This window comes from Cyprinus carpio, chromosome B24 (assembly GCF_018340385.1).
Source record: "Cyprinus carpio isolate SPL01 chromosome B24, ASM1834038v1, whole genome shotgun sequence".
In the NCBI taxonomy this organism is placed as follows: domain Eukaryota; kingdom Metazoa; phylum Chordata; class Actinopteri; order Cypriniformes; family Cyprinidae; genus Cyprinus; species Cyprinus carpio.
Window position 1 is genome coordinate 12,398,228 of NC_056620.1, and position 13,719 is coordinate 12,411,946.

Genomic DNA, 13,719 nt, shown 5'->3' on the forward strand with positions numbered 1-13,719 from the left:
TTATTTTATTTTTTACAAAAGGTCAGTAAACAAGTTAATTAAGAGACATGCGTTTTAGACACCATATTGCCTGTTTTTGCTCTATATTTACAACAAAAAATAATTCCAAACACAGCCACCAAAGCACAGTTTTGCATCTCTGAGCAACATGACAGTGTTTCGTTCCTGAATGAATCAACCGTTTAAATGATTCTGTTCAATCGCAATGACTCACTTATTAACAGTGACTTTGCTGACACATACTGGCATTTTTAATTTCACATTTAAAGTATCTTTTTGATTTTTTTTTTTTTTTCAATAATTAATTTCTTATAAATTTCAAATGAGTATCTCAACAGTTTTATGGTCTTGATATCAAAACATTATTCATGCATTGTAACTGCAGGTTTTAAATGCATTCTTGTCCTGCATTAAACAGTGTGTAAATACATCTAAATGCCATTTCCGATGAAGCTTTCTGCATTTCCTCTGCATTGAAAAGATGAGTTGTTGATACTGATTGCCTGGTAACAGCCCTCTCCCCTCCCCAATGTCTTATTATTCTAAAATACAACGGATTCCTTTAATTAAAAACAACTAGTTTGAGATTAATAGGCCTATCCAGGGTGTGTCAAACCTCAGTTCCTGGAGGGCTGTAGGCCCTGCCAGAGTTTAATCTCTAACCCTGCTCCAGCACACATATCATGTAGTTATCAAATTAGCCACTAAATGCGTTTAAATTAGCTGGATCAGGTGTGTTTAATTAGGGGTTATATCTAAACTGTGCAGGACTGTGGCCCTCCAGGATCTGAGTTCGACACCCTGTCCCATTTTTGCCTTCCTCCCACTGTTAAAATGTAACTAAGTAACTTTTACTCTGAGTAAATTTTAAATGAGCTACTTTTTACTTTTACTTGAGTAGATTTTTAGACTAATTAAATTTTACTTAAGTACAAGTAAAAGTACCAATGTAATGGTACTTTTACTTGAGTAGAATATTTTTGTACTCTTTCCACCTCTGAGAAAAAGTTATACAATTTTGTCTTTAAAGGACCGCTCTGTCACACCTGTTGCACACACCCTGTCACTGTAAACTGGCCTGTCAATCATCTTGTCACAGTTAACATCCTCCACATTTCATTTAAGTTAACTTCCTACCGTACTGAAGAGAAAATAAGTAGCTTGTTGATCTTCAACTCCCAGCCCCTTCACTCTCATGCAAAAAACTCTGCTCATTTTCTGCATAAGTATGCATTTAAAAGTTAACGACCGAATGGATGTTTATAAAAGTTCACATGGCTGTTGCAGATGAAATATAACACGGATAAAAAAAAATATTATTTTATTTTACCAGGTTAAATGATGATTATTAGTAACTCAAATCCCTTTTTGTAAACCTCTCTACCTAACCGTCGACCGTGCGCACACTTATTCTAATCTCACATACTATTTAGAATGGATAAAGTGAACATTGAGATGCAGGGCTAGTTTTCCTTTTTTTTTTATTAGTTCATTAGTTTCCACCTGTGTTCTGAATTATCTTATTAGTCCATTGTTTGGTTTAGTATTTATGTGAAGTCAAGTCAATGGGAAGTCGTGGCCTAATGGTTAGAGAGTTTGACTCCTAACCCTAAGGTTGTGGGTTCGAGTCTCGGGCTGGCAATACCACGACTGAGGTGCCTTGAGCAAGGCACCGAACCCCCAACTGCTCCGGGCGGCGCAGCATAAATGGCTGCCCACTGCTCCGGGTGTGTGTTCACAGTGTGTGTGTGTGTGTTCACTGCTGTGTGTGTGGACTTTGGATGGGTTAAATGCAGAGCACGAATTCTGAGTATGGGTTACCATACTTGGCTGTATGTCACGTCACTTTCACTATAGCCCTGCCTTTCCTCAGTTTGTTTGTCCTGTCATCGTGTAAAGAGGTTGTTTTCTCCATTTCTCCCTTGTGGATTTATTAAAGACTCAGTTTGTCTGATATCTGCCTCCTTTGAGCTCCTTTCCCCTGGCAACCTGTGACAGAAGACAAGACCTTAAACAAGAAGATGGACTGGGCTGAGGACTTCTTGCTGAACATCCAGCAGGATGGACGGCCTTTGGAGCGATATGTGGAGGAGTTCCTGAGTGTTTTCCATCTGGTGAGTTGAAGTGATCATATGCTTAGTGCGTGCTTCCGGATGTTCATAATCTGGAACCACATTTCAACACAAACCAACAACAAACAAACACCCCTCCAAATAACGACCCAAAGAACCCACTCCCTCCTTTCCTCCCACACTTCCTGGAGTCCTCCAAAGCTCCTCCCTAGTCCTCAGCCCAGGATCGCCGGCCTATCTGCTGTCAAGCCCACTCTAACCCGCTGGTCGCCGCTCATAAGTCATTTCTTTTTAGTGAATCAAAAAGATACAATCAGTGCGACCAGTGTAGTTTGATTTCCGAATGAATGACTCCACAAAGCAAATCTTTTTAGTGAATCAGACGCATTCAACAGTAGTCTGATTTTTGAAAGAATGGTTCTTTTGAGTCTGTTTTCGTAAATGAATAAAAAACATACAGTGCACCCAATGTACTCTAATTCCTGAACGAATGACTCTACAAATGGGTTCTGCTTAGTGAATCAAACACACATGGTTTGATCAGTGCAGTCTGATTCCCGAACGAATGACTCTTGAGTCTTTTCAGTGAATCAAAATATAGGGCAACCAGTCTAATCTGATTCCTGAATAGATTGTTCATGGGAGTCTGTTTGTTTTATATATATATCAAACAGATAATGCATAACAGTCAAATTCCCAGATGAATGATTCTTGTGAGTCATTTCTTTTTAGTGAATCATACTCTGATTCCTCAATTAATAACTCTTGTTAGTTCAAACCATGCAAATTTTTTTACTTTGTATTGTTTAACATAATTTAGTCCATGAATTGGATTCCATTTATGTTGAATTGTTTAGAAGTTTGTCTGAAATTTATTTAAATGATTTCATCATTTGGCAGCAGAATTGTATTTCCTTTTTTCCGAAATAATTGTTGCTTAAAAGTACTAAAAGAACAATGAATTTTAAAATGCAAATGCTTCTAATACTGATGATTGTCTTGGCAAACTTAGTGTTAGTTTAGTGCCATTGAATTGGCTTTTACTCCCCACACAACCTGTTTGTAACAAAGCTATATTTGCACGCCGGTGTTCTCCTTCTTATTGGGCCTCAGGTTCAGCTGTGAGATGAAGATAGCGTTCCTGTAATCCGCTGCAGTGTTACTCTTAAACCAGCTCGGCGGCGCATCTCTGCTCATTCAGCGGCTACATGCACCGCCCAGCAGAGCGTGAAATCATAACATCAAGTCTTTATGCTTTAATGCCTACCTTTAATGATACCCACACTGCCTTTCTGCTCTCAGGGAATAAAATGAAAGAAGCTGCGACATGATCTGCCTTTCTCAAAATGAATACTCTGCCCATCTAAGCAAAGAAAATCTTGTCATTGCCTCCAATATATATCGTAAATCTTTGTTGCAGGAGTTTGGTGTGAGGTATACAGCGGCGGCACAGCCTGCATCAATTCTCTCAACTCCTCACTGTGTCAAGAGGCTGTCTGTGTCGCTTTTGTCATGACTGGGGACAGATAGTGCTGTGACTGGCAGCCGTTGAATGGCTCTGGTGGGGTCCTGTCACTGAAGCTTTCCATGGCCCGTGTCAGAGATGCACTTTCATTTCACATGAATAAAGGATCTGATGGCTGCACAAATTGTGCTCGTTTTACCCATCACCCTCTCCTCCTGCTCTATTCTCACATCAGTTTCTCTCTCTCTTCCCATGAAGTTTTCTCCCAGACTACATAAATGGAGACTTTGATTCAATCCTGCCAGAGGTCAAGGCATTTTACACACATAAGGTAAGCTTACTCTCTCTGGGACTCTCTTGTGATGTTTCTCTTATTTTCTTTTATGTCCATATGTTTGCACATTGTTAAATGTTTCCTCTTTTTAACCAAGGTATCTGTATTGCTATACCAAAAAAATTATAGATAAACTTATTTTTTTAAAGAACAGCAAAGTGTTAAATTGATTCAAAAATGATAGTAAAGACTTATATTGTTAGAAAAGATTTCTATTATGAACAAATGTTGTTATTTTACACTTTTTATTCAGATTTATTTATTTTTTTATTAAGAATCCTGAAAAAAGTATCACAGGTTCCAAAAAATATTAAGCAGCACAACATTGATAACAAATCAGCACAGAATGATTTTTAAAGGAAGACACTAAATTTTTAACACTAAAGAATGATATTATTATTTTTCAACATTTTCTGCTATCTTGAGACTGGTTGGAAATCATGAGATTAATTGTGATTTAGTTTACAATTTCTCTAAACATTTCCGTAAATTGTTCTAATAATTTGCTAATAATGAGACCAAATAAGGTGATTGTTTCATTTTGGAAGCATGTTATATTTTAATTTCACGCTCTTTGTACAGTATAATTGGTTATTTTATACATTAAAATTAAGGCTGTCAATCGATTAAAATATTTAATCTAATTAATCACATTTTTCTGTGATTAATCGCGATTAATCGCACACTTCATGAAATAAAGCACAGACCATTTATCTTGTTTCAAATATTTATTTTTTCATCATTTGCTATATACAGCAAAATAAACCAAAAGATTAAAGGGTGATTCTCAAAAATCTATATTTTCTGCAAGTTTTTTTGAAGATAAATTTAGATGTCTTTCCAAAAAAGGACACTTAGAAACTCGAAAAGGACACCAAATAACCAAATGATATAAGGAGCCCATATAAGCACATATGAAAGAAAAAAAAAAAAATCTGAATGCACAATAAATATCGGCCAATAATTAATGCGCATCTCGTCAGTAAAGCCGGTTCTCTAGTCAACGGTAAATTCCATCAGGTGCGTGATTGCACATAGAGCAGCTGTTACAACACAGAGCCGTTGTTAACTGACAAGCTTCTCAAAATCCACGGCTGAAAAACTCCCTTTTTTCAGTTCACAACGGCTCCGTGTAGTAACAGCTGCTGTAGTAACAGGTCCTGCTATAAGTAGAAGTTAAATATTAATGCAAGTTCTTGCAAGCTTGGGCTGACACACTTTCTGATTGAGATTCATATTTTGTCCTTTCCAGCCATAACCCCCAGCCACTCACTTCCTCAAGTCATGTAGATTTCACAGATTTACGCCACTGACTTCCTGTCAGTCTGGAAAGGTGCAGTGTGGTGTGAACAAAACCTCACAGCTTTCATAATCATCAATATCACCACATCTGGCTAAAGCTCTTAACAAAGCTGGTGAACCTGTGAAGTGAAGTGTTACAGAGAGGCCTTCACTGTGCCCTAGAGTAAAGCACTTAACTGCACTCTTCTCCTGCGGGACCGTCTCTGAAATTATTGTACTGTACATCAGTTTGAATGAAAACCATCTGCTAAGTAATGAGTACCAGAGGTTATTTGCATTGTTATAATCCTGCATACATGCATTTTTATGTCATTCTTAAGCCGGTGTATCCGGCTTTTGGGGGAACCGAAGTTTGACAGAGCATGACGCCTGAATATAAATGGGTTTGAAAAGGAATAAACCCAGAGTGATGCTCTGTGGAGGATAAAGGAAAGATGAAGCCGCAACAGAAAAAAGTTTCTAAGCTGACGTTTGGGTGCGGTATTTTTGTGATACCTGCTGCGATTGAGAAGTCATCTGCGATGGCCATGTACTGTATATGCAGCCGTTGGAGGAAACTGAGACTAGATTCGAGGGACGTTCACCTCTGCCCTTCCTGACACTCAAAGAATTCACACAACAAGATATCCCATTTACAAAACACACAGTGCGATCAGACAGTTTATGACCAATTACAGCTCTTACTAATAGTTAGGGGGCAATGAGATTTTTTATGTTTCTTTTTTAATGCTTTAATGCTCACCAAATCTGCATTTATGTGCTTAAAAATACAGTTAAAACATTAATATTCTGAAATATTATTGCAAGTTTTAATACATTTTAAATTATGTTCTTAATTGTAAAATATATTTAGGGCCCAAGCGAAGGCTGATCCAGGCCGGGCTAAAACGCCTCATTCAGACACCCACCCACATGTCTACATCACGATGTGTAAATATTTGTGTAATGCCACCCAAATGTTCATGCAAAGAAAGAAGGCGAGGTTTCAGTAACCACAGTAGTATTGATGCAGCCATGTCAGGGAGACGCTCTGTGTTTCTGTGCAAAAGTTTTTGCACTTTATTTGGCCTTCCGAAAGTAGATGCAATGAGGAATCATTGGTTAAGATTTGTTTACAACAGAACAGCACACCCCAGATGTTCGAATTTGTGCAACACATTTTATGGACGACAGTTTTGTGAAGGACAGAGTAGGAGAGTACAAGGCTGGCTGTGCACAAAGGCTGTTTCAAAAAAAAAAAAAAAAAGGGTCAATTCCGAATTTGCTTTGACGATCTGGTGCAATCTAACAATCAGCTACTGTAAGTATGTTTTGTTTAAGTATTTGATAATGTCTGTTCAACTGCGGAGTTGTGGCAGTGTAGATTAACGCGTTGTGTGTGTGTGAGGGGAACAGGGTCTCATCACAGCAGAGTGTACAGCCTGTCAAAAATCATAGCACATCAGCTGTCTTAATCGCAGCTTGTGTACTGCAAATACATACGAGCATCTTCACTGTGTCTGTCACACGACTCTGTTCCCCTTTCGTGCTTGAACTAATGACATTATTAACTGTCTTTATATTTAACGTTACTTTGAAAGCTGAAGCTCCCGATTATGGTGAGGGGCGTTACATTTCCGACGCACGCTTGTGGTGTTCGGCCAATCACAGTGCACTGTGTCAGCTGGCCAATCAGAGCAGACTGCACTTGTCCGAAGGAGGGGCTTTGCAGAAAATTACGCGTTTGAAAGAGGCGAGACATAGAGGACATACAATAATGTACAGTATTTGAAAAAATTAAAGCAAGTCAACATATTCTGTTACAACAAATACACAAAATAATGATCTTTAAAATAGCATCATATGTCCGCTTTAATGTTTATATATTAATAAGAATCAGTTCAGGTAACTAATGTTTATTGCAATTGAGATGACTGGGGAAACAAATGTCCCAATTAACCTGAATTCACCCTGTAAACAATTCTTAATATTTTTGTGGAAGCCAGGATTCTTTGAAATAAAAATAAAAAATAAATAAAAAAAACATTATTTATTTGACATAGTGTTCAAATCTTTTGTAACATGATTATAAACGTCTTTACAGTCACCTTTGATCAATTTCATTGGTCCTTGATGAATAAAGTTTTGTTTTTTGTTTTTTTCTGAAAGAAAATCGTACTGACCCTAAACATTTGAATGTTAGTGTGCATCCATAAAAACTTGAACCCTTTCATTTATTTTTCTCCAGAACTGCAAGCTAATGGAAACTCCAGACCAGGATCTGACAGACTTCACAAAGTGCTTGGCCATTATGGTGGAGGAGATCAAAGCACAGAAATTGCAGGTTAGACTCCATCTCTCTTCAGCTGCATCTCTGTAAATCTGTCTGTCTGTATGTTCTCTCTTACATTTCAGAACCGATCAGTAACTTTTTAACCTCATTTGCCCCTGTTATTAATATCCATGTCAGGTGATCAGAACACAGGTGGTCAGTGTTTTGTGACTGAATTATTAAAACCACATTCAGTGGCAGTCAGGAACATACGTGACCACTTTGCATTTGTTGCATAAAAGTCCTGACAAATCGCAACTCACGTTGTGCTAAAACAACAAATAATCTTATCAATGTGCTTTTCAAAACACATTTTATTTGTTTACTTACTTACTGTATTTTACTTAGCCCAATCTCAAGTGGTTACAGAAAACATATTTGCATGTTACTAGCAGGTTACTAACTCCAAATCAGTGTTACTCCATAATCAAAGTGTGTTATGTGTGAATATGTGTACTTAAACACAAAATCTAAGTATTGGGATGACCACATTACAATAGTAAGAAAAGTAGAACTCAAGTTCATTGTGAAAACTGAGTCGGAAGGATAGCGGTTTCATTCTCACTCGCTTTTTTATACCTGTCAAACATAAAAGGTGAGCTCACACCTCAGCTTCAGTGTGAATTCACTTCCTCCAGGAGCTGTCAGAGAGGTTTTGTATGGATATTGTGTGTGTGTCTGTCTGCTCCTCCTCTAAACCCCAGCCTGAGCTCTAGGCTTGTCAGACTGTCTGTTGGTCCTCACAGAGATGCCCATCACCATCACAGACACTCCAGAGTTTTACCAATATACGGGCCTCAAGCTCAATATATATGCATACTGTGGCCTTCTTGCTTCTTCCCGTTGTGTTTATATTCACCTCTGTATCTCAGTGCTACCTTTTGTGTCTTCAAGCACTCAGAAAAGATAAGTAACACTTCTAAAAGTGAATAAGATTTGTGCTGTAGGTCACTGAGGTAACGAGTGAGGTAATTTGACTCTCTGTCAGTCTTTGGATGTCTAAAATATGAATACACCTATTCAAATGTTTATTTATCTGCTTGTTTTAAACCATTGACTCCAGTTTATTGGTTTTAGCCTGAGAAGACACACCAACAGAATACCATTCGACATTTATGGATTATTTGATGCACGTTGCAAACCAAAAGCAGCAAGTCTGAACGTCTCAGTTACGTATGGTAACCCTCGTTCCCTGAAGGAGGGAACGGAGACGTCACGTTGGTGACCGACTAATTGTGGGATATCGCTTCGATAGACCAATCTACTTCGAGTGTAAACTAAACGAGCCAATGCACATTGGCATGCATTTATTGCATCCAGCTGCCACTGATCACAGCGTGATCAGTGTTGGTACAGCAACCGTGACAACGGGACGTGACGTCTCCGTTCCCTCCTTCAGGGAATGAGGGTTACCATACGTAACCGAGACGTTCCCTTTCAGTCGGTCACTCTCGACATCACGTCGGTGACCGACTAATTGGGATCCCTACCAAAGCTCCATGGGTGCTGCCCCTTCCAGTGCCCTGTGTGAGCCGCCTGCGCCCCTATTAGGTGTAGGCCGGGGCTCGGAACAAGCGGTTCCACTCACCATTGTCAAAGCATTACCTCACTGGGTGTGATTGGATAACACTGGGAAAACATACCCGTTCTGTTTGGAACAGGGATGCTGCGGAAGCCACACCTTCCCGAAGGAGTTTTCGGAAGCAAATATACATATAGCATCCGTTTAGGTGTATATGGAGAAATTTGAGGTGATTCAAACCCTCTTGGGAAGGCAGAAGTCTGCCGGGGAAAAACAGGCTCTAAGGCTATACCGTGGACTATACGCATACGAGTACCGCTTAGGTCTCAATATGGAACCCAGCTTTCCACGGTTCTCATGGATTCATCATGAAGGCCTGGCGCTGGACGTTCCACCGCGTCCAGCTGCCTAGGGTGATGGAGGATCTCAACAGGGTCTACAGTACAGACAGTTTTAGCAGCCGACACTAACCGGGGCCTCTCGTGTCACTACCCATTTGAGGTGAGAACACAGGAGGATACCGGCTCTACACGAAGGCTATAGAACCTAGCGAACATGTAAGGGGTTGCCCAGCCCGCAGCTCTACAAATATCTGTCAGCGAGGCACCACGAGCCAGCGTCCAGGAGGATGCAACACTTCTAGTTGAGTGAGCTCGCAACCTGAACAGGCAGGGCACACACTTGTGCCTGATAAGCCAGGATTATGGCATCCACAATCCAGTGGGCTACCCTCTGCTTAGAGAAGTCATTCCCCTTCTGCCGGCCTCCGTAACAGACAGAGAGCTGGTCTGAGGTCCTGAAGCTTTGTGTCCGGTCTACCTAGCATCTCAATGCTCGGACGGGACAGAGCAAAGTCAGGGCTGGGTCTGCCTCCTCCATGGGCAGCGCTTGCAGGTTCACCACTTGGTCTTTGAAGATTGTAGTGGGAACCTTGGGCACATAGCCGGGCCGGGGCCTCAGGATTACCTGGGAGTCAGCCGGGGTAAGGTTTTGGCGACAGGCCGGTGTAACTTGGACCCGGTGAGTGCCGCGCTTCCACGCCCACCTCGGGACTCGGCCATAAAGCCAGTGCTGGAGCGGTCTCATATGTAATAGGCCGAGCGATGTAAGTGCCGCTGCAGCTGCCATAAGCCCCAGAACACACTCAAAAAGTCTAGCACTGACCGCTGTCCTGCCCTTGAACATATTCAAGCAGGCTAGCACTGACCGCGCACGTTCCTCTGTGAGGAACTCCATAGCGAGAAAAGAGATCCTCTTCATCGACGAGAGTTTGCTCTTTCCCCAGTTGACCCGAAGGCCCAACAGGCTGAGGTGCCGGAGCACCAGGTCCCTGTGCTCGCACAACTGATCCCGAGATTGTGCAAGTATCAGCCAATTGTCTAGATAGTTGAGAATGCGAACACCCTGCTCTCTGAGGGGAACAAGAGCCACCTCCGTGACTTTCGTGAAGACACGGGGATGCAGGGACAGCCAGAAGGGCAGGACCTTGTACTGATATGCTGTCCTTCGAACGCAAACCGCAGAAAAGGTCTGTGGCGCAGAAGGATCGATACATGAAAGTACATGTCCTTCAGGTCGATCGCTGCAAACCAATCTCAGGGACGGATGCTCCCGAAGATGCGTTTCTGCGTCAACATCTTGAATGGTAGCAGATGAAGGGCCCGGTTCAAAATTCGCAGATCCAAGATCAGTCGTAACCCACCGCCTTTCTTGGGTACGTGAGGAGTGCGAGGTCTGAACTCGTAGTTCACAGCAGACACAGTTGAACAGAACAATACTAACGCTCGGCTCCGAAGCGAGAAGCTGGTATGCATTGCACCTGCTGCCTTATTATACTCACACTGTGATCAGCGGCAGCTGGATGCAATAATTGCATGCCAATGTGCATTGGCTCGTTTAGTTTACACTCGAAGTACATACTAATATAAAAGCTATATCAAAAAAAAACTTTAAAAGACAACAAAACAATATTGAACGACTGAAAGGGAACCATGGTTTTTCCTGACTAATTGAGCAGTTGTTGGAATGAATAAGTTGAAAAGTGTACCAAACATTATACCAATAATTACAGAAATGGCTCTGTGAGACGCTTTTTTGCATTTTGCTGAAAAAGTTTGAACTTACGTATAAGACTTTGCAGGTAATGTGAAGACGTACTTTGACCCTCAGACTCCAAGTACAAGTTGCGAACATATGATCATTTCTGCTTTGCTTTTTAAAAAAGTTTTGCAATCAGTCCACATAATTACAAAGGCACTGTAACATGAACAATTTATGTGTCAGATGTCTCATAAGTCCCGCTATTTAAATGAGCCAGTGGGGGCTGGTAGTGAAGTGTTGATTACCCTCTGTGCATTTTAAAGAGGTTTTTGTCTTGTAGAGTTGTTGGATCTCACAGGGTGATGGGTACATTGCAGTATTCAGACAAATGGTCCCGGGAGCAAATATCAAAGACTTTCTGCCAAGTCAACATTTTCCGGTCTGCACTGTTCCCTCTGAATACTTTCCATAATGTATGATTCTGTTGTTTAGTGAAGAAGGACATCATTTTTTGCTGCAGTGGGAAGGAAAAGGCTACGGTGCAACTTTGCAAAAGCACTTTCAGAACATTTATCATCAACTTGCAAAATCTGCGTACCACAATCTCTCATTTGTTTGTCCGTTCGTTCAGTCATTCATTTGATTATTTGTGTATTCGTTTGTTGAAGCAACAGCACTTTTAAAATATTTATTCTGGAGTTGCATAAATAAACTTCATCCACTACTTTGCACTCACAATAACTGATTTGTTTGACCATTTGTTCATTCATTCATTTGATCATTTGTTTGTCCATTTTAAAACAATAGTTGCATAAAACAATATCAATCTACTTGTTTTGCTCCCACAATCAATCATTCTTTCACTTGTTTGCTTATTCATCTGTTGATTCGTTAATTTCTTTGTCCGTTCAAGACTTTGAGAACATTTACCTTTGGGTTACAAAATCGTAATCCACTGCTTTTCTCCCACAATTCCTGATTTGCTTGTTTGTTTGTTAATTTATTTGTATGTTTGTTTGTTCATTCATTTATTGGTGCAATATCACAATTAAAACATTTATTCTGCCGTTGTGTAAAGAATGTATCCACAGCTTACACACATACTAATTAATTTGTTTGTTTGTTGATTTAATTCGTTTTTTGTTTGTTTGTTCATTCATTCATTTGTTTATTTGTTTGTTCATTCATTTGTTGATGCAATATCACATTTAACACATATTCTTACATTGTGTAAAGAATCCACAGTTTAAGCACATACAAATGAATTTGTTAATTCATTTGTTGATGCATTAGCACTTTTAAAACAATCTGGAACTGCATGGAGAATCAATGTATGCTGCTTTGATCACACACACACTAATTAATTTGTTTGTTTGTTTGTTGATTTAATATGTTTGTTTGTTCATTCGGTCATTTGTTGGTGCAGTAGCACTGTATGAAAAATATGGACCATTTTCCTGGAGTTACAAAGAAAATCATTTGATTGTTCATTCATTTGTTAATTTGTTTGTTCGTTTGCTCACTTGTTTGTTCATTCGTGTAGCACTTTAAGAACATCTCTCCTGTAGATTATCTGCCGTTTGCTCACACTATCACTAATTTGTTTACTCATTCATCTGTTCATTCATTCGTTTGGATAGTTGTTTGTACATTCATTTGTTTGTGCAACATAACTGTGGTTATTTTATTTTATTTATTTACTCATCTACCATTTTTTGCAGATAGATACCATCGTAACCCTGGGTGGTCTTGGAGGCCGCTTTGACCAGATCATGGCCACGGTGGAGACCTTGTTCCATGCCCAGAAGATGACCGACCTGCCTGTGGTGGTTATACAAGACCGTTCTCTTGCTGTCCTCCTCCAAGAGGTAAAGACATCTCTCCCTCTTATTAGCATGTACTAATGCACTCGTGTCACAGCACATGATCCAAAAAATTCTGAATGCATTGTCAACATTTTCATTCTACACTGCTATATAAAGCAAGTAAAGGCTTGTGACAGATGCATGTGTGTATTTTATGATGCTTTAGAGATCAGCCCAACTCATATTTGCACAGTAACACTATATAGTACATGAAAAGCCCTTGTTTTGAATTTTGCAGATATGTATAGAAAATAGTAAGACATTGTAATCTTGTCCAACTAATAAAAAACCTTACAGAATTGGTTTGGCTGCATTACTTTGCATTCTGCATTAGAATATTTAATAAACCGCTGAGGCTCATAGAGAATATAGGACATTGAGATGATTGTGAAAATCTTAATCTATCGGCTCTTGTAATGGGCCAGAAATTTAAGTCAATGCATCTCAGTCTATATAAAGATGTCCTTGACTGCTTCAGTCCCTCATAAAGCAGACTTATAAAACATTAATTTAGTTCTCTGTCTGTGTAACACTCATTTACTGCTATTCCTGGCTTTTCAGAGACAGATCATAAGTAGTTTTGAATAATCAAACGTTGATGTTTGCACAGCGCATGTTTAGATTAAAATAAAATATTTATAAATAGCATCTAACTTGCCAGATGTAATAGGTGGTAATTATTACTTAAAAAAATAGTTCTTGGAACATCCAGCCAACTTGCAAGAATATCTGTAATTTTAGAAGCGTCGTCATTCATTTTTTAAGTAAGTGTGTGTGTATGTTGACAACAGTACACAGCTTTAGAAAT

At 39.8% G+C, this 13,719-nt stretch overlaps 1 protein-coding gene across 4 annotated transcripts in view; it reads left to right on the forward strand.

Moving 5' to 3' along the window:
• tpk1 (thiamin pyrophosphokinase 1) overlaps positions 1-13,719 on the forward strand; it is an 85,564-nt gene that overhangs the window by 46,544 nt on the left and 25,301 nt on the right. For all 4 annotated transcript variants that reach the window (XM_042751642.1, XM_019071395.2, XM_042751643.1 and 1 more), the window contains exons 5-7: positions 3,796-3,868; positions 7,401-7,496; positions 12,768-12,914. In XM_042751642.1, coding sequence (XP_042607576.1) covers positions 3,796-3,868; positions 7,401-7,496; positions 12,768-12,914 — 316 coding nt within the window. The remainder of the gene's footprint in view (positions 1-3,795; positions 3,869-7,400; positions 7,497-12,767; positions 12,915-13,719) is intronic.